The following is a 27,323-nucleotide window of genomic DNA, read 5'->3' as shown; positions in this document are numbered from 1 at the left end:
GTGACTGCTGTGAAGCTGGCATGGCAACCACTTAAAATAGGGTCTTGTATGAGCTCAGAGCTGTCAGTCTCATGCTTCATTCATTATGGGAATCTATGTGCTGTATAAAGTCTGCATATGTGCCAGGGGTAAAGGTAATTTCAACAGATCAAGCTGATCAGAAATCAACATTTAAGAACATGTTAATGTCACACTCTAATAGCTAATGAGCTAATGATGTCAAGCAATATTAAGATAACGAAAATGGTAAATGCACTGCATTGTATGTTAGATATCAGCATGTTAGCATGGCCATTTTGACCATGTCTTACATTTTGGCCGAACTTATGTTACTTTTTATGTAAAGATGACAAAACAAAAATGTTATTAATGAGATTATGAATTTAAGGAAATATTTTGATTTATTTTTAGTCTAGGTGGCTTAATGTGAACAGCATATCATTAAAAAATATATATCCTCTATGTCAGACTTTATCATGGACCTCAAGATTACGATATGACGGCACAAATGTAGTCCATGAGCGATTAAGGACTGTGTCTCTACAAAAACTATGTAATACACTGAGCTTTAATCCAGCAACACAAAACTATTGAAATAGCTCCCTACTAAAGTAAACCCCAAAGCAATGATGCACTATTATTAAAACGGAGTTCATGAGTTTTTACAGTGAGCTGCACCGTACACTTAAAGCAGTGTACACTACTAATAAGCAAAATGCCCGAGCTGGTGGGCATTTCTGTGTTAGTAGCACATCAAAGCCTGTTTGTTGCATATGGATGCAGTTTATCTGCGTTAAAATCAAAGCAAGTGGGTGGAATAGAGTTACGGAGGTTGGCAAATCACTTCAAAGTTAACGAATGGAATCATTACATTTCCTTAATGAAGCAGCCTCTGGGCCTGAAAAGGATGAGCTGTAATGGAACATTATATTTGGAGATCCAATCAGTGACTTAGGCTTCCCCCACCCCCACACCTACATTGCTTCCTTGTTATTATCAGTTGTAGACAAGACTTTGTCACAACTATGTGTGTGTGAAAGAGAGCAAATAATCTTACTTACCTTTTATGTTGTATTTCAGACTTTGTAAAGTCTCAAGAAGAATATTTATTTATATAAAGCAGATGCACAAAGATGCATACAGATTCATCATTTTTAAACTTCACAATATTTACTCAAAGAGATACAGAATGCAAAGACTGAGAGAAGAGAGATTCACCTGTGCTGAATAATATATTAAGTTTGAATAGATTGTCAGACCTTGTGCTCAGGCTGGAATTTTCATGGCCAGTTTGCGGCACTCATCAGTCCTTCCATGAACTACAAGCTGGGACCATTTGTGTTGCACTGTCATGATTCTCCAACAAGACTGAGAGCTGCAGTCATTATGTGCATAGCAGTGGCTTTTTATAGCACCATCATTAATCCATCATGTAAACAATCATGAGCTGTGCAACCAGAGGGGTAATGATATTATCTACATGTTCTCCTTGTTGTTCAGGCTTTAAAAAGATGTCACAATGAATGATATATTGGAAAATGATATATTGCCTCAAAACTGTTTACACCAACTAATTCATGAAAATTATAGTTCAAACTATGTAATTGCTTCTTTCTTTTGATGTGTAAATATTGATTTATTGATGAAGTCATCAGCCGATGAGAGGAATTCCGGATGGAAATTCAGCCAAAAGTTGTGGATCTTTCAGCAGGATAATGACCCAAAGAACACCAGATGCTTGTTGAAAGAATATTTCACCCAGGAGAAATCAAAGTCTTGGAATGGATATCCCAGAGCTAGATCACAAAGAGCACCTACAAGTAGAGGAGAAAAATGTCAAGCCACTCAGCAAACTGAGGTCCAAACAATGGTTTAAAAATGAAAAAAGGCAATTGGATTTCATTATCATTTGTCTATTTGTGGAATAATTTCCTTGATAAATGTGCTTGTGCCATCTGTCATAAGAATAAATTACATTTACTTTGACATTTAGTTATCTAACGCATTGACATTTATCCATTTTTAAATGTGTTGTTAGTCTACTGATATTTTTGGGGCCATTGTGAAGTCTGGTTTTAGCATCAATTTGCATTTTGTTCATGTTATTATCTCTAGATGAGGCCAGTACGTTTTCTTAAATTACTAGTGCTTTTTAAAATGATGGCTTTCCTGCTAGCAAAGTATTTTGAAGATAGATTTTTTTTTACTGTGTTATTGGTTAAAGATCTAGACTCTTGGCATATAGTGTGGGTTTTCAGACTTTGTCACACAGCTCCTATGTTTTTCACGCCTAATGTAAAAGAGAAAATGCAGATAGAAATCCCTTCAGCCAAACACTTGTAGTCATCTGCATGTGTTTACACAGTGCATATATATATATATATATATATATAAGACTTGTGTTAGATGAAGTTCAACTAAGTTTAATGTGGAGCAAAATTGAGATAGTAAACATTTGAAAGAGCCACAGATTGTTCTGTGGATGAGTTAAATACACCACCCTCTGAACAATTTGAATGCTGTATTTTGTTTTCTATTTAGAATCTAGGTAAAGAAACTATTTTAATGACTCATGCCAAGATACATATTTCTCTTTTGTAGTTCTATATGACTACTATATTTTGAATTTCTCCTTTTTTCTCTGCAGTTCCTAGTGTTAGGTCACATTTCTTTTCAAATTCTTAATTTAAAATAAATAAATAAATAAATCCGTTCAAAGTTAACCATACGCTTTCAGTTGGTGCCTTGCAAATGCAGGTCCATGTGTTATGTTGTTTTGCTGCCACTTGTCAGCAGTCTCATAAAAATACGTGAAACAACCTGAGCTGTGGGTTGCTCTTAGTTGTGTTTGCGCTGTTGGTGTTCCTTTCACTTAGCTCTGCTTTGGAAAAGACAAAAGTCAAAATGGACAAAAATCTACTTTGTGATGGAGTGAAACTAAATGTTAAATGATAAATACTGTTCTATGCAGCTGTTGTCTGAGCTTTTCATCCGTGCTTCTTTGCCATTTGTGGTTTATGGTGCTTCATCACCATTTGATCAACATACCGTATAATCCAAAGACTGTGTGTGTTGTTAGCTTTTTGAAAGAACAGCCCGTTTTTGTTCTTCTGAGTGGAAAAAAAATACATCTATGATAGCTCAGAGCAAAGGTATAAAAAGGCTCTTAGCCCAAATAGCAGAGGAAAAAAGCTATTGTCTGCTCTACTGAAAAAATCAAAATGACATAACAGCCATGGATCAAAACAATGTGTTTGTGACTCTACTTTGCCGGTGAATTAATTTTCTAGTCGGTCTCCTCTGACAGGCTTGCAAATCATTCAGTGACAGGCACGTAGGCGAGCTTTTCAACGCCTACAAACATATTTGTAGCCAAATTTTGATTACATATACAGTACCTTTACTAATAACCGATGAATCAGTTTAAACCAGCAGAGTGAAGTAGCCAGGAATGTATCTCAAAAAAAGAAAAAGAAAACTGTTTTAGGACGGCATTGTAAAAGTTTGCAAGCTAAAGTCTACAAAAATTCAACTCAGAACCACCAGGTCAAGAGCCTTTTTTAAAAGGTATTTCTTGTTTTTATGTATTTTCGTTTTCAGTGCACCATCTGTCTTTCCCTAAACACCTCTTTATGTTTGTAGAATAATTTACTCACGTTTTTTTCTGCATACAGTACACATTATAGAGACACTCACTCCCAAACTCTTGCTGAGAACTTGCTGTTTCACAACCAGGAGGTCGCAGCAGGCTTCTATCACATCGCATATCAGCTGAGGTCAGAAGAAAGTTGTTTTAGAGAAGCAACAGAATGATACAAAACAAGACCCTGGGTCATATGACCAGCCTGAGGCTCAGCAACAAAGGCTGCATATGGAGTGGGTTAGATCTTGTGTTTGTGGGAAAAATAAGCTTTTCGTGGATGCTGAATAGAGCTAGCTAGTAAACCTGCAATAAAAGCAGCGATCGCTTCACAATACTAAGGAGCAGTGTCAGTGTTGGAGGCTGATGAAAGAAAATTTGCATGTGTTGCTCAGACTTTATATTATGTTGCCTTTATGTGTTAACAGGCTGAAACATAATCGAGAACTAGCAGTTGGAGATTGGGATGCTGGATGAAGGCCTAGTGGGCGGCGAGCTGTTTGTTGTTTTAACATTAGGGAGGTCAGAGCTTTGAGGAAAGGGCTTCGAAGCAGATGGTGGTGAAAGATGAGTGTGAGGGGGTGGATGACTGACCTCCTCACCCTCGCATTTGTCTCTCTGTTCCTCTGGTGTCTTCATTTTTCTGCTCTTTAAGAAATGTAATGGCATTATACTTATTTTCACGTCTTCAGTCCCTTTTTTGTTGACCCACTTATTCACAATTTTAATGCTTTTAATGCATGAAATGTAAATCAAAAATTAAATGGGTTTTTAGTTCTCCTGATATCCATTTATTAATATGATTCTTATTAATAAGCTTCTTTAGGCTTATTGATAAGGCTTTGAATTTCCCTTGGGATTAATAATCTATCTATCTCTGCTTTTAATGATAAAAGGAACCAAACTCCTTTTATTCTCTGATTTAGTCTCACTTGACATTTTTGTGTTCAGTTGTTCTTTTTCTTTCTTGATTGAAATTTTGACTATAAATGTACAGTTAAGGGTTGAAATAATATTCAAAGTCCACTGAATTAAATCTGATCATGTGGGTATTGGAAATTAACTGCAGCAGTACCAACCAATGTGTCAGCTGTATGCAGAGTCTTCTGTCCTCTTTGTGTCATCTGCCTGAGCTTTGTCAGATATGTGAAAATATACCTGAATAGACCTACGTGGGATAAAAGAACAGTTCCTGCGGATGTTATTTCAAAATGAAACGTGGGGTTGAAAGAGTGGGTTTAAAAGCAGGGGGTGTTTTATCAGAATTATTTTGTTAAATGTAATACAGATTTTCAGTTGAAGTGTTTGATAGAGTGAGAGTGTCCTAGATAAAAAAGAGAGACAAAATCCAAATGATGGTATAACAAGCTCTGAATGAATTAAATCTGTTGCAGAAATTGCACAAACGTGGCTGCTAAAAACAAGGCAGCTCTAAACAAACGTTAAAGTAAAAGACGGACACAGTCCTAAAAAAATTAAGTCTGTGTACAGAATGTAGATTACATTCTGTCATCTTCCTTTAGGAGATGGTGACATCTGCCTGGACACTTTATACCAGGAGGCCAATTGCTGAAGTGATGCTGATTGTCAACTTTCTCTAAGACTCTTTCATCTCTAGAAACAACTCTGGTTCTCACTCAAAGTTTTCACTGGCTTGTTTGGTCAACAGTCTGACCAACCCCCTTCAGCCCTTAGCACCCAGTTTGGCTTCAGCCTCACTAGCACAGTATAGGAGCCTGTTATCCACTATGCCCTACAACACCTCACACAGACAGCCTTCTCCTCCCATGACTGCCCTGCAGGTGTCACTAATGCCGCATTTTAATCACACAAATTCATCTGCTTTTAAGGATCACCATTCTTTGCTTGTTATGCAGCTTACTGTGTATTTGACCTTTAAGCTGCAGGGCCTGAGCTCAGTGAAGTCTTCTGATGGTCCACTAAACATATAATGTGTTATGGTGCCTTTTGGCTGAAACCTTATGCTTCAATTAAAGTAAAAAACCTTGTAGACAACTCGGTGTTATTAGCTGAAGTACAGCTTGAGTATTACTTCCAGTGTCACATCTCAAATATTATTGGTAGTGCAAATAACTGAGCAGTTCCTGGTCCTATTCTTTATGTGGATCATTATCATATGTCTGCAGTAACCTGCTGTTGTTTAGTTAAATTCATGCCTCTTTACTTCTGTGTTTGACATGATGGGCAGGCAGAGAGCAAGTGTGTGTTATGCAACAATGTGGGAGAAAAGAGATTACAGGTAAAACCAAGTGTGAAGTACATGTAAAGGACATCAAACCACACACTTTTAGGCACTTGATTCTTATCTGCTGGCAAGACGTGTGATTGGTCCAGAATTAGTATGCAAAACAAGTATTAACCAGAGTCATAAAATGACAAGATGAACACAGAGTCCTGCAAACAGTATGCACCTCCAAGCCCTGATTAGGATCTGCCAATTACTGTTTCATAGAGCTTTCAACCAAATCCATAATTAGCAGTCTTTGCTCCTTCCTACATAAATTTCCCCAAAATGTCAAACTCACTTTAAAGTCAAACATGATGTTGTTGTTCTTCTGCACTTCTGGAATAACACTACATAATAAAGCAGTGTTTCCCAATCCTGGTCCTCAAGGCACACCGCCCTGCATGTTTTCCATGTTTCTCTGCTCCAGCACACCTGATTCAAATGAATGGGTCGTCCTCAGCCTTCAGCAGAGCTTACAGACCTGACCTATTCAACACTGGAATAAAGGACAGATGTGTAATTGGTAAAAAGAATTGTGTGGAACACATTAGACAGTTGTAGAGCTTTTCCTGGAAATGTGTACTGTCAAGAACTTACTTTAGTGTCTCCTTTAACCACATAAACCATTATAGAAAAATTAATTATGAGCTGCTCTGCACTCAAATGTTTGCAAGTGAAATACATTTGCTTTTGGAGCATGAATCCATTTCACATCAGAAAGCCATCTCAGGGCATTTTGTAAAGAAAAACCTAACAAAGAGAGGAAGAAAACACCAACAAACAACACAGTTGGATGGAACAGTGACCACAGGTCATTATCATGCAGCTCTGGAGTCAGAGATGCCGGGGGGCAATAGGGAGAAAAAAGCTCAAACTACACAAAACATCCACACATAAAATTGAAAACATGGAAAAATAACACACCAATACATGGAGGTTGACAGAGATGGAAGTAGGGGGGAGGTGCCCCCTCACAAGCTTCTCTTAGAAACATTTCTAGGAAACATTCGTAAGCCAGCAGTCCTATGAAAAACGTAGTGTGTTCTTGTTTCATAAATAAGTACAGTTGAGTTTAATTTGCTTGACTAGAAATAATTTATACTTATATTGTTTTTTATGTTGTCTGGGAGGTAGAAGAAAATAGCAGAAAAACAAGTGCATGCTCATGAATTAGCAAAAGTATTTAGATATTAGGGCTGGGCACATTAACGTGTTATTTTTGTGTTAACTAATTAATTAATTATCGCTGACAATTATTTGTCTCCCATTAACGCAGTTTTAAATTTATTTTTTTTTTTTTGTAAACGTATGTTGCTCACCGGCTTTTATTTTGTAAAAGTCCATAAGTAAGCGAGCCTAGTATGTTGCTTACTGCTGCAGCACTCACAGGAAACAGTCAGAAAAGAAAAGAATAGCGGATGACGCTGGCTAAACAAACATGGAGAAGGTTACGGAACTTTTACATGACCAGTTTCATTTCAAAGTTCTTCCATACAGCGCAGTCGACAGAGCTATAGTTAGCTAAAGTTATTTGTAATCACTGCAACGTTGAATTGTCTTATCATCGGGGTACCTCGATTATATGACCGTACAGTTCCAATAAAAGTGTGTTATATGCTACTTTTGAATTCAATCTTGGATTTTGCACATAACAATGCGATTAATCGTGATTAATCACAGGAAATCATGCGATTAACGCGATTAAAGAATTTTATATTTCCCCAGCCCTATTAAATATATGTGAGCTGAATAATAAAGTGATTCATTGGAGTTTGAGGATGTGAACAACTCTTCATCACTTCAAATTAAGTTTTATAGCAAGATTACTTACTGTAGTTCCCTTGAATTCTATTAAAAAAAGAAAGAGAGCTTTCTAAATCACTCACATATGAAATTGAATTGAATGATACAGATTTAAAGAAAATTTAATTGCACAGTACATTATAGAAGAAAATAAAGAAATAAGATGGGTAGAATGAATAAATAAATACATGTTGAATAAATACAAATCAGTTTATGAACTGTTGGTAAGCTGAAGCAGAACAGAGAGTGAAGTATGGTTGAAATGTAGAGTGATAGGGTTTTTCGTTCTTATTAACAAAGTCCTACCTTAAACAGAAAGAACCACACAAGAGATCAATATTAAGTTCAGCTTTTGCAAAAGGGGAGAGCCGTTGCCGCTTCAGCCACAGGTGTATATGTCAAAGCTATCTCCGACTCCCTCCTTGCAGCGGCTTGGTTTTATTCAAAGATAAGAAAAGGGGAAGAGCTTTACAAAACAAAAGGTTGCATAGATAGTTCAGAGCACGTGACTCTGTCGAATGTATAGATATGGAGACACATCTGCAAATTCAGAGTGTGAGTGTGAAAATCATACAAAGAGATGCATCTGTAAACTGGTTTGAATCAGACATTGTGCGTTGTAGTTGAACTCAGTTAAACTCTGCTGAACTCTGTCCTGAGGCATTTTCCTTTGTCTATACGCACACACATTTCATATAATGTGAATATGGCACACAATAGCACAAGTTCAATTATAGCACATGGTATATCATGAGATAACAACTAAAAACTCTAAATCTAGAGATCACCAAGAATACATTGGGGTGCTGTGTTTGTAGCAGTAGACAACATGGAGAGAAACTCACAGCCAACAGTTTATCTTCTAGTGTGCAGAGATGCTTCCTCTAAGTAACATATCCACGATTACAGCATCTTTTGCTAACCCTCTCTGCCTGGAGTCTCAATTAGCCCTTACATACATAAAACTGCATTAATGATATTCTTGCTGTGTCCTTGTCAGCACTCAAAGCTCATTCATTTTATTTGCCAGTGATCTCACATTCCTCCTGGCAATCAAGGGAAAAAATTAGTTAAACTTCTGCCTCTTTGCTCTCAAGTTTGCTTCTGCCTGGCAGGATGACCTAGATGTTTTCCTTTCAACTTGTCTGGATTTTGGGTCCTTCCAGGCATTACTAAAAGTTCAATACAAGAGAGATGGTCCAGTTAAATGGCATAGATACGCTGTAACTGTAGCTAAACTCAACTGTTCATGTGACTGTGCTATATATTACTGCAACAGGCTGCCAAGAGCAGCGCTATTCTAAAATGATTGTTTTGTATATGTATTGATACATATGTATTGTCATGGAAGTGCTCTCTTAGCCCACATTTCCTGAGCAAGAGATAGGGAGGGAAAGTGGAACATATCACAGCTAATGTTACTAATCTTCCTCCTTTTATGTTTAAATACACAATGTTGGGTTCATTCTCAAATGTATTTACTATTTTCCTTGATCCTTTTACACAGTAATGTTATAATGCCCACCCTCTCTTGTTGAGTCTATATACGGAGTCTATATACGGAGAGCCTGTGAGTATTTTTCTCCACCAGTGGACATACTGAAGGCATGCAAGTCAGAGACACATGAATGAACTGTTCCTCCACAGTAATAGTGACTGTGGCAAACTGTGTTCAACTCTCCAATGTTTCTCTCCTCTTTACACAACATAAAACGGAAATGAAGACAACTACATCCTCACTTGCACGGTATCTTGCACAGAATCCACAGATCACACAAACACTCTCAAACTAAATAATAAAAGTAGTAGAGAAAGTCCAAGAGAAACAAATAGTGAAGAATGGGTCAATTCATTCGAGTAGTGTACTCTGAGGCTCACTTAGTTTGTGGTATCTCAGAGGGATGATCTCACTGACGTGGCTGTATAACAACTGAATTCCTGCATCTGTAAGAGGGTAATGGAGCCTTACAAAGTCGTGAATGATAAGTGCGTAGGAGAATCAGGATATTGAATGTCTGCTGAAGGTGTTGACCACAACACTGATATAGTATGTGCGAGTTTTATATTGAAGCCAGTATGCCGGAGTCTGTTTGTCTCAAGTGTTCCTCCCACACACAGAAGCCTTGAGCTACACTTAGCAGTGGTCAATTTACTCTCTCTATTGTTTGTTTTTCCTCATTTAGATAGGCTTTTCTCTCCTACAGTGAGAGTGAGCCTTGGAAAGAGGAAACTATAAAGAATGACAGTAGAGAAACACATATTTTTCTTGACCCCACATGACTACCGTTGCTCCACACAACGGGGATAAAAGGGAAGGATGTTCGGTGCATCTGGGCACACGTGTCTTGTGTGGGTGTGTTTTTAGACTCTGTGTTCTGGCACTCACAAGCCAATAATTGCACATAATTGCATCCATTTGTGGAAAAGGCAAAAGATGAACATTAGTGAGATCTGTGACACTGACTGACTGACACAGACTGCAAACTGTTTGTTGCCTTAAGGGACTCTTGCGGGCAGTTGATCGAATGTCGTGTGACGCATGATGTCAGGTGGTGGTTGCTATGGTGACTTAGGGCTGTTTAAGCTGTTTTAACACAGCATTGGCTAAAACTGAATAAATAAGGTATGCAAACATTTATTTAAGTAGAAATTCTTTGTGCCATAGGGCACACACATAGAAAAATAAATTCTCCACGTAGGCCAGTGTTGTATTTTGTAGTCTTAACAAAAGTTATTTTGACCAGGACTAAACTTTGTTTTTCTCTTTTGTACATGCTCTACTTCTATTGAATTTGGCTTTGTTGTTTTTTTTTTATAAACTTTTATGAAAATGGTTTCATGGCATTGGTCACAATAATGAGCCTTGGGGCACCTCAATGTTGGGAAAATACAATTAAATGGCCAACATCTTTGCTCAGGGTGACATGTTCATTGCAGTTGACATGGGAACTTTAGTGTGTGTGTGTGTGTGTCTGTGTCAGTATATGTATTGCCTTTTTGTACATATTCACTAGTGTACCAAACAATGCAATGATGTTGGTTTTCATCCTAGGAACTGCTCACTTCTGGTTCTGCCCCATTTCTTCTGGATTAAGTTTTCTCTCCTTTTCTTGGGGTGCTCTTTGTTGGTTGACCGCTCCGGGGGTGGGCTGTGACTGTGGATGTGGAGTCCAAACTTTGTACTGATGGTTTTGCAACCTTTTTGGCTAATTTTCTGAGGTCCTTAGGAATCTCATTTGTGTCATGATACACTTCCAAAAACATGTAATGTGAAGGCTGTTTCAAACGGAACAGGGAGCCCACTCACACGTGACAAATCACTGTATCTGTGAGTTGTGATTACAGAACTACTTCTGCAGTAGGAACAAATGACCCTACTTTTTATCCTCATAATACCTGGGAATTAATCTGGTTCACTATTTTTGAAGGGGACAAAAGCTTACCTTACAGAAGTGTACCTTTCCTATATGTTATACCAGGATTGACTGACCTGCTGTGGACCAAATGCAGCTCTGCAGTATAACACCAGCTGTGCACTTACAACCAATACGATAACAATAAATATATTGCTATTGCTTGCAAGTGTCATATGTTGCATATGGAAATAGCAACATTAAAAGAACAATATCAATATGAGAAGACCTCACTTGTTACTGATTACACAATAGTTTTGTGTTCGCAGTACACAGCTCACATGCATCGAGAATCTTAGCTTAAATTTTTCTACATGGTGTGAAAAGTGTTCAGCAGTGCATGTGCATGTGCTTTGGAGGGCCAACATGAAGACATATATTTTTTACACTATTTTGACATGTGGGAGGACATCTGTAAAGCAACAACTGCCTTAGCTGCGCTGATATGCAGCCTTGTTATTATGTGGACAATACACCACATCATCAAGGCAACAAAAGATGCCACAGAGCAGCGGATGCCAACTGACAGGTGATCCTGCTGTGCCTCCGTCATCAGAAGCTGACGTTGATTCAGATGATGCCTGAGGAGGAGAAGCATGTTTTCAGGGGATCTTTTCTTTCCAATGCACCCACGCATTTTAAGAGGGATAGGCTAAGACAAAAGGAGAAGATACGAGCGAGGGCGATGAGACAATTGGAACATATCCACAGAGCAGACACTGACTGATTTGTCAGGACTCTAAACCTGAAGAATTTCAACTGTTAAAACGATTTATAGAGAATGTTGAAATACATTTGACTGCCGGTCTGTCGTCTGAGCTGTCATTTGTGTCTGTCAGTCTAATTATTATCGGTGCCTCCTCTCTGTCTGCCCTTTGAGAATCTTTATCATTGTCTCCACTGGCTTTGTTTCTGGAGAGCTGTGCAGCTCTGGGGCTTTTCAAACCTTTTATACTTTCAGATAAAAGCCATGCCAAATCATACAACAATACACAATACACTTAGCTGTTGCCAATAAAACGCCGACGCTCACCAACTGGACTCCACCATCTCCTGGACAGTCAATTCAAAAAGAGAAAAATGAAAACGACAACAGAAATGATTCGAGAGGGGCAGAAGAGGTATCAAATGGTTTAGGGAAAAGCTTGTGGGTTGAATATTTGCATAACTGGTACTTAAGTACCTCACACAGCTTGAATATCTATTTTTCAAGGTGATTTACAAATAGCATTTAATATAGGCTCTGAGTTCAAGATGGTTTGTTGAAAGTTGAGTTTGTTGAACCATAACTGTACTGTACTAGGTTCTTTATGCTGTAAATTGTAAATAGGTTATACCATATTATTTCTAAAATGGAAGAATTTCCAAAGATAACACTCTCTATGCGTGTGGGATAAACAGCAGCCTATTTGATTTGCTTGTCACATAAAAATTTAACATAACAGATTTTTTGCCATGAGGAGAACACTTGTTGCTACTTTCAGGAGAGCAGCATCTCCATACATGTGTGAAGGCACATGCAGTGGCTTGTATTTTTTTCTTTTTTTATATGACACGTACTAATGAGTAGTCTTGCATGTTATCCCATAGTAAACAATGGTCAGAGCACTCTCAGTTTGGAGTAGAGGAGAGGAATTGTTATGTGGGGAATCAGTTGAAAGCTACTCAGAACACGGCAATCCGAAGAGCGCATTTTTTGCAGTCTTGAACAACACATTGTGATTTGAGCGAAAACCATAATTTAGACTTCCAGACACTCCCAGACAGTTGTATACTTGGTCACTTCCTTTTCTCTGCTGCAGACCATCCATGTTACAACACGCTCAGTGCAGACTGTGCAAATTGGGTAACATAGCCCGTGTTACACAGACTCAGTGTATGTGTTGCTGTGTCTGACTGCTTTTTGCTGCAGGTAAGATGCTGAGCAGTCAAAGTACTTTACACAACTCCACTTAAACAGAAATATATGAACCCCAGAATATTATTTTATATTGAACAGTACAAAAACCAATCAAGTGTTGAAACTGAGGTCGTCTTTTTTTCATGCCAGCTACACATTTTTTGTGTTGTGGAGAAATTTATCACATTTTCTGTAAATCAAACTTTCTGGAAACTGAGGAGAATCAGTGCTAAATTTTTAAACAATGTGTATCTTGTTTTGCAAGATGTAATATTTCAACTTCTCAGCATTTTAAGTTTCCGTATCCGTTTGTTGCGATTTTGTTTAACACTGTTTTAGTTGGTGGCTTTTATTGACTGCAGGCAAGCCAGTTATGCACCTTTTCTTCTACCAGCCATGCTGTTCCAATATGTGAAAGCTGTGCTTTGGTGTCATCTTGCTTGAATGAGAAAGTTGCCCTTTGAAAAGATGTCTGGATGTTGCTTCAAACTCTACATCTTCTCTGATAAAAATGGATTCACAGATTTGCAAGTCATCCATGCCAGGTGCACTAATGCTCCCCCATAACATCAAGGATGCTGGCTTTTCAGCTGTGCCCTGAAGCCTGGATGATGCAGATTTAATTTGCTAATTACTGAAAAGGATATGAAACTTTGATTAGTTTAAACAAAGCACAGGTTTCGACTTAGACCAAGTATCTCTGGGTCTTGTATAGTTTGACTCTTTGGTAGAATTTTAACTTTAGCTTTGGTCTTTTGAAGTACTCCTGAGCCCATGCGGTGATTTCACAACTGCAGAATCTTGTCTGCTGTAATGTAATACAATGCTGTCTGAGAACCAGAAGAAAACATCTGCTCAGTATAGGTTTCCAGCCTTGTCCCTTGCAAAACTCATTTATCCCAATGATCTCAATCTTGCAGTGATATTATGTAGATGACGAACTCTGTGCATTGCGTTTGAAGTTATAAGTCTTAAACTAATTGTCCATGCAGTCTTTTACAGAGGGATGTGTTAAATAGTGAGATGCTCTACCACAGCATTTCAAGTCCCGTTTCCTTACTTTTCTAAAAAAAAAAGAAAACAGGGTCTCTGGCAATACATTCAAAATTAGCTCATACTGACGTTTAGAAAATAATCCCAATTTTTGATCATCTTTGATCATTTGTTAAAACTGGAAATACAGAGTTTTATCGGGTGTATTTAACTCACTGCAGAGTGCCACCAAGACTCCCTCTGCCAGCTGTGTACACCTGGATTTCTTTTTTTAGGTGGTTGAGGACTTTTAGAGGATTGTGAATTTTTTCAGACATTTTTTGTCATGTTGTCACTGGATTCAAGTTGATGTCAGAGATGTGTAGAATAGTTGTAGTCTGCTTAACTGTATCCAACAGAGTGCACTTGATATCGTAGCAGTACAATGCATATACAGAAGAGCAACTGAGTGCTATCGTGTATGTGTCCGATTATGATTTTTCAGTGAGTGTAAATTAATTTGGAGCGAAAGCCTGACTATTCCTCAACAGCTCAGCTTTGACAGTTTGGAAAATGGTCACCCATCTGCTGGGAGACCTTTCCTTCTGTCACTTTTCCGTCATCTCTGCTGGGCTCTGTTGGAGTGAGAGCTAACTTGTTAGTTTCCTTCGTTTTGAAATTTTGGTCAACATCCATTGTTCTTCATTGCTGTCCATCATAATTTAGTGCTGATTATTCCATTGTTATAACTAAGGATGTGCATATATATCAGCCTAGCACTGGTCATGGCCAATGTTATGCTTGTTGACTGTAAATTGGTCTGTTTGCAAGAATTATTACTTTTTAATTTTACTAGGTGCAAAGAAAATTAAAATAAAAAAATTCAACAAGTTTTAATTTTGACCTTTAATATCAGTATTGGCCTAGAATTTTACAGTTTGTGCATTACTTCTTAAAAATATACTTTTACACTGCAGACAGACGTGTCAACACTGATGAATTACCATTTCATTTGAGAATTATGGGGTAGCCTTAAGTTGACAACTTTTTACTGTAAATTTGGTATTCTAGTAATGGTATGAGTTGCTGAGCATGAAGTGAGACTGACTGACCCCCTCAAAAAGGAAGAAAATGTAACTGCCTTTGATTGCTGTGGCTTTGCTTTGGTAAGCTTATGCAGTACAACAGTAATCATGTCTTTCCAGGGTCTAGTTCTCAAATTATCTTAAACAAAACACTTAAATATAGACTCTATTCATAAGAAAACTTGACTTTCCGAGTCATCGTGACTGTAAGCGTGAGCCGCATTTACAAATCATTTATGGTTATTATTATTATGACTCCCACGTGATGTGTCTGTTACACCATCAGATCGTGTCCAGTCAGTTTAGTTTTTCACTGTTAGACACTATTATCAGAAGGAACAGGAGACATCTCAGATTAATATTCTGTGTAGACTTCCTCACCACTCATAGTGACCTCATGGTGGTATTTTATAACCCCCACCCTGCTTTCAGCTCCACCATAAAAACCATAACCTAAAATGTATTATAATGAAAGAAATTCCCTGTAATATTACTGGAGAAAAACAATATAAAACTTAGTTTTTTTGTTTGCACAGTTAAGATTGAATCACTTTTAAAAAAAAAAAAAACCTAATCAAATGTGTGCTGTTGCAAATATGCATGTTGTGCTAGTTTTATATGAATCAAACATTTTTCAGTCCGTCTTTGTCTCTCTGACTATGTGCATTTGTCTGAATGCTGATTAAGCAGGTGATTATCTGTCTATGTTGTAGATGGAATCAGTCTGGAGGGGATGGTGGTGCACAGAGCTGAATGCAGGCCAGTCGTCTCTGACAGCTACATGAATATTAAAAGGTGAGTGAACTGCATAGCTGTTATCGCAGAGGCTGCAGTCTGAAAGGTGTTAACTTCTTACAAGCTTACCTCAAACTATGCTAGATCAATTTAACAAAGAGCAAATTCCACATCATCAACACCATTTTATAGAACTACGTGAATGAAAGCATCAGAATTTTTATCACACTTAAATGTAGTACATATTTTTCAGCGGAGATGAACACATAAATATCCCAGCTTCACACGGGGCAAGGCTAAAAACTGATTTTAAATGGCTAAATAGCTGTGATCTTTGACACTTCCAGGCAACGCTGTGTTTAAAAACAGGATTCAGTGCATGGACTCGGGAACACCTCTGAAAACGGTCGTCAGTGAATACAGTTTGTTGTTTCATCCAAGAATTCAAGTCAAAACTCCACCACGCAAAGAAGAAAAAAAATAATATGTCCCTTGGCCCGATGAAAAACTAAAACAAATGTAATCATGTATTAAATGCTTAAGGCTGTCAGAGCAGTTATATTGCATCAGTTGCTTCTTCTACCCCTAAACAACACAAAATCTGTTCAAAAGCAGAGATGCTGTTGAGCAGTGCATCAGCTCCGTTCATTTGCGTACATTATGCACTCTGCCTTTTTAACTGGTCTCTGTCTCCTCTTCATTGCAATATGTTATTCCAGCCAGAGTTGGTGGATGACATTGCTATAGCAACAGCATCAGTGTGGCAGATGCAGTGCTACGATACAACCCAAGGCAAGCACACACAGCACACAGTTTATACCAGTGTGTCAGCCATCAAGTCAGTGAGGAGCGTTGTGCTCTATGAAGAAAACAATTTATGGGTGGAAGTGTGAAAAAGTATCTTTCTGACTCTCAGTCAACTTTGCCCGTGACAGTGTTTTGTCATGTATTCTCAAAAAGACATTTCTGCGATCAGCATCTGGCCGTGATGTCTGCCGCAGACTTCATTCTGAACTTAGATTTATATAATTCTGCTTCATAAAAAACCTTAACAAAAAAAGAACTCTTTTGGACCCACTTTTACCACTCATTTGGATAGCAGCTGACAAATGTCCCTCCATCACTGCAAGCTGCAGGATATGAAGGACATCACGTTGTCATGGTGGCATCTGAGTGTGTGGGAACACGATTCAATAAGAGTTTTGATGGGAATTTTTACCACACATTTGTCATGATTATATGAAGCACTTTGTCCCATTTTTTTCATATCAATGAGGAGTTAATATTGAATAAATGTTATTTAGTCAGAGAATATGTCACTTATATGCTTTAACATTATTAATGTGGTCACTAATTATGCAAATAGAGGATTTTGCGAGTTAAATAAGATTGATAAAATTTTCTTGGGGAGGAAGTCAGGCAGCTGCAGTGCCTTGTGTTTAACACCTCAAGCCATAATCGATCATCACTCTAAGATACGTTCAACTGTCAGCCAAGTCAAAATCAATGAAAGTTGAAAAAAAATAATAATGATGATAAAAACAGAGGGCAAAGGATCTGTGAGCAGAGAAGCTACCATTATATATTTGGTTTGTTTAACCGCAAGCTGATGCCAACAGGCACATCTGTCAGCTCTAGGATCTGGTTAGTCACAGAGACACAAAGGAAACTTTCACTCTTCGTCTCTCTCTTTTGGTGCGTGTGTTTGTGTGTCAGGCTGCAGATTGAGTCCGCCAAGCCTCAGCGACTGTCGCAGCAGCTGGATAAAGCCATCACGAACGTCTTTAAACCTGTGGCCAACCACGATTTCAATGTGAGAAATATACCAGCAAGGCTGTATTTGTATGAGTGTGTGCCTATCATGAGCATGATTCAGAAATGATGTGGGGATAAACATATAAGATGTAGAGTGTAATAACTGGTTGTAGCACTTACTTAATAGGGTTTGTTTCACAGCTGATTTATTAGATTTTGTCTGTAAATGGGTATGAACCACGATTGTATGGAAAAGAGTCATTTATAATATGTTTTATATTCTTAAAGCTGTCCTTTAAAGATGGAAGGTGATAATTGTTATGTTGTTTTAATGTGCAAGACAACCTTTGACAAAAGACTTATTTAAGCCACAAAATAACCATTTACTAAAGGACTTTTGTTCATCTATTTTGTTAAGGAATATTTTGAAGTGACATTGTAGGAATTACTTAAGGGACAACAGAAAAGCCCTATTTTGTCATCATTAACAACTCCAACCTCGTTAGTGTAATTGTGCTTTGAGCAAATACAATATTTAATATAATCACTAACTATTCATATGTTGAAACACAGAAGCTTATGTTGGTTGCTTTCACTGCACACAATTAGAACTCAGAAGGTGGAATTTATGAGTTTTCAGTAGAAAAATGAAACTGTAAAGCCCCATTAGGAGCATCACTAAAAAATGTCCATGTTTACATGTTGCAACAAAGACATTCTTCGATCTCTGTTTTCTAAGTATAAATCAAAGACACCAAAAGTAATTGAAGAGCTTACTTGTATCAACAAATGAGTATATTTGTGCCATGTTGAACTTCTCATTTACCTTCTGCCACATACTGTTTCTTTTATGTAATAACATTTGTTAGAACAAGTTGTGAGAATTTACAAAATGTGACAAAACAGTTTATGTCAGATTGAACCACAAATGTCCTCAAATCTGCTCAGACATACATAAAAAATTAATTCTAACAAAGCTGAAGTACAGGGTAGAGGAACATTAGGAAAATCCTAAATAGTTTTTAAGCAGTGGCTGTAATTTGATGACCAGTTACCCGTGGCTCTAATATTTAGTTTTTCTCTATCTTATCTAAATGTAGTGGGAACTCCTGGTTGAGTTTCTAAAGACAAATCCCAAGTCCTTAATGCTCAAATCCAGTTTGGATAGAGCTTTGGCTTGTTTTCATCTTCAGTTTGATTCATTTGTGCAGCAGATTAATGAATGACCTATTAGTTGAAATGGCCTCGTGTGATTCCTGCTGCCCCTGACGGTGGCTTTTAGTGGTGCACTTTAGTCAGCATTAAAATGATAATTTACCAGCTTATCCACTGACGCAGACTAGAGCAAGCCACTAGTAGGCTTTGAAAAACACCCAGAGTTGATTAGTCTGGCCTCGTCTTTTACATTTAAACTCACGGCATTGCATCTGTTGTTACTATAATCAATGGTAATACTGAGTGTTATCTTAAGGTGGAGTATGAGAAGAAGAAGAAGTCTGACGGGAAGATGGTGAGAGCTGAGCGACAAGTTGTGTTGGACATGCTGTTTTCTGCCTTTGAGAAACACCAGTATTATAGCTTCAAGGACCTGGTGGACATCACCAAACAGCCTGTGGTGAGCAGTATGCATTGCACATGCAGAAATACGGGTAAAAGCACACAGCACACACAAGCACATGTATCAATGTAACAGGAAAGACTAATGCACCTGCCCACTATCCACTTTGCTTTGTTAAATTTGAAAAATAATCACTCACAGCATGACGTCCATGCCTATTCACACAATCTTTCATAGCTGAAATGGACCAACACACTGGACAAATCGATCCTGTGCAGTGGATTCATACGCGCTCACCGTGAACAGCACTGTGTAGGTGCTGATGAGACCTTGAGGTCCTTCTCTCTCTGATTGCATCTGATTGCATAACCATCGGCTGAGTAGGAGTCAAACGCCCCGATACGCTCCACACCATCGTTTATCTCCCAAAGCACTTGGCCAGCACTCAAATTAACTGAACTAAAGTAACCGAAATGCCCATTATGAGAAGTCTTGAAGTGCACCACTGTTATTCACCAAGTAGAGTGGCCACTGCTTTACTAGCTCAACAGAGACACCTTGTGGTCACTGTGAGCAATTGTCTCTATTACAAATTACTCCTGAATAATCTGAGAGCAGCAGGCTGAGTTTAAACTGGTACAACATTGGCCTTTTAAAGAGCTCACAGTCTCCATTCTGAAAGCAAATAGAAAACTTAATTCATCTATCTATCTGGAGGTTTTAAATCACAGAGTTGGCAGTTACTGCAAAACCATTCAGTGCGTTAAAACAAATGCTTTGCACACTGCGGTGGAGTGGATAAAAGGGGGAAAACAAAGACAGAAAAAAGCTTGCTGAGTAGTTTTCTTGGTTCCATCAAAAATTCACCTTTGCCCCTCCTTAGTCAGTTTGGTAGTTAGTTTCTGGGTAAAACACTGATGACCGAGACAGTTGTTTTGGTTAAATTGCAGAAATTTGGATTAGCAAAAACACAATGCTCCAAAGATCAAAGCCAAGATTTTAGAATTATGTCAAACATCAAAGCCAAAACTTAAGAATGATGCCACAGATCAAAGCCGTGGTTCTTTAAGTCGAGCAATGTGCTGAAATCAAATTCCTCTCTAAATCTTTTTTTGGCTAATTTATGAAAGTAAACAAATTATAATACTTCCAAATACATTCAACAATGTGTTCATTTAATTTAGTCGTATAGGGTTTACTACATATATTATAAGTCACTATATTGATAATAAAGATTTGATTTAATACTGAAACTCATCAAGAGTTTAAGATTTGTTTGTTTCTTCTTGTATTAACCTTGCAGTTAGTTGATAGATATGTTTAACATTTGGTTTGGAGGTTCAGAAATGAACTGAGACGTGATTATAGAGGCTGATTGTACAGTTTGAGCGTAGAGACACTATACTGAAGTTAGGATTCAGGTGAATCGGGTCAAGTATGAAAACAATATGGTGTCCAAAACAAATCAATGCCTAATGTCAACTTCTCATATCGTCAATTCACAATTTCCTCAAATCTATGACGTGTGCTCATCCTGTAATGTTTATTTACGAGAAACCAATCAATAAAGTCTAATTTGTCCTAATTTCAAGCGATTTCTCCTGTTCTTTATAGACCTACCTTAAAGAAATCATGAGGGAAATTGGAACGTGCAACCGCAAGGGAGCACATAAAAGCACCTGGGAACTGAAGCCAGAGTATCGACACTATCACTCTGTTGAGGAAGAAGAGGAGGAGAGGCAGAGCACTTAGCTACAGCGAAGGTGTTCGTACAGGCCTCATCATGTGTGGCAGGAGTGCAGACTTTGACTTTGATGTGACTATTTGTGAAGTTTTTGAGTTGACATTATCACTGGGTGAAACAATATGTATAATAATTACCACAATGGATTTCAGTTAATGAGTTATGACAATGAGATGAAAAAGAATAAGCTAGTTATCTGCTTCTCTGTTCCTTGTGTGGTTACGAAGGCAGTTTAATGATTGTAAAGTCAAAGTTGTTCGATTAAAGCCGTTTGGAAAACTGTTATGTGACCATAGTCTGTCCTTCTTAAAGTCTTATTAACCCACTCCTGTGTTTGAATCATAAGTTGCTGTGAAAAGCTACTCTGAACTCCTGATTTCACAGCTGCTAAACGAATGCTGCGATTGGCTGATGGCTGTTTCGAGTGTAGAATTTCAGCATCAGCTATGTGTTAGAGGAAAATGTAGATTAAAGAGCAAAGTGGATGGGAACTCTCTTCATGTCATGGTTCATCTCTCCGAGAATGTTGCTATGGCAACAACCTTACACCACATTTACATTCACATTACATTCACATTTCTGCTGAGTGTGTGGCTGCCCTGTCCACCAATGTGGACTGCAGGTGTCCAGTGGCAAACATCTGATTAGGGTGAGATCAAGTTCAACTTGGTTCGTGATTTAGCCTTATGATTAACCTTAAAATGGGGAAAAAAAAAAAAGTAAGCACGTTTACATGATTCCAGGAAAAGAATAGAACAAAGAATCATCTTATTAGCCGGACTACAAACAGGACTTTAAAATGCACGGAAACATTTCAGTCCGATCAAAATTGTTCTAAAAACAATCACAGATGTGACTCAAAACGTTTTCACCTGACAGCTGAACGTTTTGGTTTTGTAAAAGATACCGAAAAAAAATTCAATTGCTGTAACTTTTTTTCCCTGATCAATAAAGGACAAAAATGTTTGAATTGTGAACCAAAACATTATTAGTACTTTCAGCCTCACTGTCTTTTATGATGGCTTTAATTCATTGGGAGAAGGCTAATGAAAAACAATACTGCTCATCAGTGACGTTTCAACTTTCTTGTATAGTTGTGGACAGATCAGCTTTGCAGGATGGAGCCTCGTCATAAACCACTTTTTTCAGTTGGAATCCAATGTGAATCGTTTGCTTTCCACGTCATGGAGCTCATGTCTTTCCATCTAGATCTATGAATATCACTGTCATTCGGCTCAGCACAGGCGACGTGCGTCTCTTTAGCCCACTGCAACCTTGTTTTCTTCTGTTTAGGTGTGTATTACATTTAGCCTCTCAGTCTGTAAATTCACATTTAGTCTCTTACAGTTTGGCAACAAACATCAACTCATGTCTCTGCCCATTTGTTTTTCTTTCCTTTTCTAATATCAAGGCATACTGCTTGGAGTTTTCTGCCCTGACGCTTTGACTCCTTCTTGGTCGACCTGCATGTGTCCCTTTTACCGCCTTCCCAGTTTGTCTGTCCTTGCTCCAAATTAACTGGGAACAGCCAACATGGCTGAGTGATTTCATTCTTTTTTCTTCTTCTGCTTGATCTGGAAGCAAACAGACAAAAAATTAAAGCAATTTAATTTAGTGGTATGTTTAACAAAGCCATAATGTTCAGCTGTTAATTGTTGCTGTTACTTATTTGGTGGTGGAACACACATTGGTTGAAAGTTGCGTGTCATCGGAGGGCATCCGACAAGCTCACCCTTGGACTTTTAAGAAAACATCTGTGCAGCAAATCCTGTCGGACTTACATGTACAATGATCTCCAACAGAAAGTTAGAAAAGGTGAAATGTTTGCAACATCATGCCAGGCATGCTTCACATAGTTTTTTTTTTTACTGCTCCAGATGCAGTATTTGTGGTTCAGTCAACTAACTTGTGAACTGCCATAGTTTCAACATATCGCACAAGTTCAATTTTCCATTAATTAAACAACTCGCTGCACACCCTAAGTGGTTATGGCTCTTGTTTGTAAGACACTCACATAGAAGAAGACATTCAAATACGAAAGAACATTTCTTGAAGTTGTATTTTCACAGCTTAGCGTCAGTAGTTGGGTTTACATTAGTGTAGTTTTCTCCCACCACTTTTCATTAACCACACAATTTCCTATTCAGTTCAAGGTACAGTGCTTCGGGAGATGACTAAAGCTAATTTTGTTCTGATACCACACCCTGAATTTAATTATCGATTTCTGTCCCACAAGTTTCACATCGGTTGCCATATTACACGGCAGAACTGGACTTCTCAGAAACACACAAACAAAGCGGTGGTACTTGATTTTATTCTCATTTTCAACCAGATGACTTTGCATTGAAGATGGAATCTTGTGTAACAATGAACCCGGGGATCTCAAACTGAATGGATTGTTGCTAAAACAGTATGCAGACAGAAGGGGAAACAAACAAAGACACAACACTGTCCAGCCAGTCAGTTTCAGTAAGTCTTTTAATTTCCAACAAGAAAACTGGGCTGACAAAAAAAAAAAAAAAAAAAAAAAGAAATCAAACACTTCAAAAGTCAAAAAAAGTTAAAAACTATTCAGTGACCAAATCATGTTTGATTCTCCTCAGCTTTGAGGTGTTATTTGGGCCGTGAAAAACATCCTTAGGCATGATGCAGTGTGGTTCTCCGTCGGTCTAATTTTGGGGCCATTTTGGGAAGCAGCGGTCAGCTGAACAGCAGATGTTTTCCCAGGTAGTTACTGTAACAAAGAGGAATACATGTTATTCTTAATCAAGCACATGTGCGCCATCATAGCTCCACTTGTGTGTTGTGATTAGGGCCCTATAATTTCCACGATCACAGAATCGCCAAATTGGCCGATTAAAACGGAATCTATTTTAAAGCGGAATTTGACAATTTGACTGAAATGCTGTTTTTCTGTGGAAAAAGAACGCATGCCTGGAGAAAACTGCACAGAGGAAAACAAATTGGGTGGCACAACAAGCCCCCCCACAGACTAAGCTCCTTCAAAACAATGAGCAGTTTTTCGCTTTAAAATACTTCATTTCACCAATGAGTTCAGTGCGTTATTTAGAGGCTGCATTGGCCTTTTTCCGTTCACTTCTGTTAAAATACACGCGACTCTCGAATCATCTAAACAGCGTCCGAATGACTCAGTGACGTAAAAATGTTATCAATGAGTAAATGAACGTATATACAGCTAGAAATAAGGTCCAGGTTAAAAAAAACTGAACTTTTCCTCTAAGTAACTTGTTTAAGTTACTTATGTTTCATCTTTATTTAAGTTTTATGACATGTCAGCTAAAGTTGAATTACTTGCTGCTTATTTTTGACGTATTGAGGGAAAAAAAATTCATGTTTAAATTTAGGTTAACTTCCATTTCATTTGTGTACATTTTAGTCATTTACATCAAAAACACTGTTTTTGGTAGTAAAATAAGAGTAAAAGGTAAAAACAACAGAATTCCCAAAAATCAAAACAGAATTTGGGAAAAAAAATAAAACGAAATTTATAGGGCCGTATGTGATCAAGTTATTTCGGACTCAGGCGGACTACTCACGCATTTCTCAATCTCCAGACCATCTTTGATGAAAAGCATGAATGGTGTGACGCCATCTTCGCGGTAGTCCAGCAGTGCTACTGCACCGTCAGGGTTCATGGACTCTCCTGTGAAAAACTGAAGAGAAAGAGCATGTCAGAGACCACAAGGCTACACTCACAATAACACGCCAAAAAGTGAGGGGTGCTGGTTAGATGATGAAGACCACAGCCGGGCTAACATTTTGGTCTTACAAAATCTATCCACATCATTAGGTTGCACTTTTGTTTACTGCAGACAAACACACTGTTGTTACCTGGTAGTTTTTGACATTCTTGAGGATTTTCTTAACCGCTTCTGGAGCCTTCGCCATGAAGTCTTCCACTTGGTCAGGGTTGGTCTCTTGCAGTTTGGCCTTGAGACTGGACATGCAGAATTGAACTTTTCAGTGTTTGTCATTATGACAGAGCATCACCTCACGTGAAAAGATGCACCAATGCAAACTTCTGACTGTAAGAAACACCACTGGAGCCAATCAAGAGAGACACTTTGTGGGACAGACACTTACAATTGGAATGCCTCTGTGTTTGAGAGATACTCACTCTTTCACGTAGCCTTTAATGTATTCTGTGTAAGACTTCTTATCAAAAGGTGTCTCCTGCAGTTTGTGGTTTAGAACAATGTCTACTCCAGAGATGGTGGTCGATTCGCTGGATTCAACTGCCTCTTCAGCAGAGGCGTTAGCCCCAAGTAAGGAGTCATCAATTTGTCCTTCTGTCCTGGAGATGACCTAGAATCATTAAGCAGAGGAACATTAGATGGGAGAATACACTTATATTGCAACCCAGACAATATATGGTTGTATGCGGCAAGGGGTGAGGATGGCTGTACTATTTCAATACAACTCACATTTAATACATATGGTAGTTGGTTCAACAAAAATAGTGTCTGTAACAAAGCGACTTCCACCTGAGCAGTTATTGATGGTTATAGTCAATCTCCTCAAAGACTTAAGCAGTGAATTTCCACCGTGATTCATAGCTTCAGCAGTGACGATGTCAAGCTGAGACAAAGCTACAATCCCCATTCCTGACTGCCAACAACTCACCTTTCCGGTAACTTCGTAGAAAAAACCACATTTTGATACTGACACTTTGTAGATATCTGAGAACATCTCATCACCTGCGGAAGAAAAAGAAACAAAAACTAATGTAAAATTACAAAAAAAAAGCACACATTTACGGTGGGTAAATGGCTACACCGTGATCAACAAGAACACACAAGGGATAAGGCGAAAAGTTTCGAGAACAAATGCAGAAGGAATTAGCTCTGAATCTTGGTCTTGTTACAGAAAGCTACGACAAGCTGTGGTGTGGAACACATTATCGATTACAGGTCTGGAAAAATCTCCAAGAAAAAAAATAAAACTGTAGCTAACTGCAACATACCACTGAAAGGCCTCTAAACATTCACCATGCCTAAATCTAATTAACATCAAGCGCCAACATCACGTATCATTTTAGTCAACTGAGGGCCGGCCGCACGAATCGACGTATTTTTCTACTTTTTGCCAACTTTTTTATCATCATATTAAGGCCGAAACTGTGGCTTACCGCCGCCACAAAAGAGCAGACTAGCCGACAGGGCGGCTAACTCTTGGCACTAACCGGAATAAGCTATTTTGAGTGGTTATGATGCGTCAACTTCCGAACCAGGATAAACACGAGTTAGCTAGCAAGCTAGCCTTGCTAACTCTCCATACACGGCATAAAACCAGCAAGATAAGTTCGTACACCATAGTGTTACCCACGCTCAAGTGAAGGGCAGCACAAGCTGCTACTACTTACCACTGATAATACACTTGTAAATGATCATTTTACTTATTCGATGGTAAATCTTCAGGAGGCAGAGAACTGGCCAACTACCCTGACGGCACAGGAGAGGAAAAAGACCGATCAGGCCGCGGAGCAGTGTATTTACATCCAGCTGACGTCACCGTGGGTCGGATCAGGCTTTGAGCTTTGCTGCCACTTTGACACTGTGGCCAACAGTGGTACTACAGCTATATAATTTATCTGCAAATGAACGTATGTATGTATTGCTTTCCTTTGTTCTGTCTAGCTTCATCATAGCAAGCATAATTGTAAATTGGGGGAACTAGACAGAGACAGAAAAACATATAGGAGAAGACAATGAAAAACTAGACAAAATCAGACAACTAGCTGCTTACATCTGTAGCAACTAAACACAAAACATCCTACAACCTGTGTGGAGAAACCAGATGGAAAACCACCACCAACAAGAACCAAAAACCACAAACAGCAACAACACTAACAGAAAGTATATGGAACATAACTGTGGATACAGAAGCCATAGGACGACAACTGTATGATAAGCATGTGAGTGAGTGAGTGAATGTGTGCGCATGAACATGCAAAATATATGGTAAAGATTTTACAGGAAATGTGCTCAGTATGAGCAGGCAGAGATGGCCCCGAGACCCAGGCCGCCAGCAGCCCTGACGGAGCACGGAGCCCACGCATCCACCCTGTAGGCAACAGAGGAAGCCCCCACAGGAACCAGGGGCAATTAACTCACACCCATTATGAATATGACAATTTCCACAAATACTATTCACTCAGTATTTGTATTGTATCAATTTTTTCGTGAATAATGGGATTGGGTAGTTCCAGCTTAGCCATTTATCTCAAAGTTTGTGATACTTTATGCTTGTCAACCTAAAGGCTTCACTTCAGGCCTCACAAAATGCAGCAACACTGAGTAGTCTGATATCATTTAATACTTTTTGTTTAAAAAAAAAAAAAAAAAGGCCAAGGCTAAACATTTAACAACCATCAAAATCAACTGGTGTGAATGAAATACACCATCACTGGGTTTGATAGGACTGAAGCCCGTGTCTACGCAGCAACAAAC

The 27,323-nt window shown here is 38.4% G+C and overlaps 2 protein-coding genes across 2 annotated transcripts in view; one reads left to right on the top strand and one right to left on the bottom strand.

Annotated features, from left to right (window-relative positions):
- Positions 1-20,907, top strand: part of LOC140319591 (general transcription factor IIF subunit 2-like) — a 42,203-nt gene extending 21,296 nt beyond the window's left edge. Inside the window, exons 5-8 of the mRNA XM_072397285.1 lie at positions 15,775-15,856; positions 17,513-17,609; positions 19,023-19,166; positions 20,724-20,907. Of these exons, the coding sequence (XP_072253386.1) occupies positions 15,775-15,856; positions 17,513-17,609; positions 19,023-19,166; positions 20,724-20,861 (461 nt within the window). The 3' untranslated portion in view covers positions 20,862-20,907. The remainder of the gene's footprint in view (positions 1-15,774; positions 15,857-17,512; positions 17,610-19,022; positions 19,167-20,723) is intronic.
- Positions 20,908-23,149: 2,242 nt separating this feature from the next.
- tpt1 (tumor protein, translationally-controlled 1) lies at positions 23,150-26,346 on the bottom strand. Its single transcript, XM_072397265.1, has 6 exons — positions 26,237-26,346; positions 25,498-25,571; positions 24,992-25,179; positions 24,706-24,811; positions 24,411-24,527; positions 23,150-23,587 (listed from the first exon to the last, which is right to left on the bottom strand). Exons 1-6 carry the CDS (start codon positions 26,262-26,264, stop codon positions 23,585-23,587), a joined length of 516 nt encoding a protein of 171 aa, XP_072253366.1. The 5' UTR covers positions 26,265-26,346; the 3' UTR covers positions 23,150-23,584.
- Positions 26,347-27,323: the final 977 nt, after the last annotated feature.

Source organism: Leuresthes tenuis, unplaced genomic scaffold, assembly GCF_036924035.1.
Source record: "Leuresthes tenuis unplaced genomic scaffold, fLeuTen1.0.hap1 SCAF_12, whole genome shotgun sequence".
Classification (NCBI taxonomy): Eukaryota; Metazoa; Chordata; class Actinopteri; order Atheriniformes; family Atherinopsidae; genus Leuresthes; species Leuresthes tenuis.
Note: the sequence above shows the minus strand (reverse complement) of the source record. Positions and strands in the feature narration are given on the sequence as shown.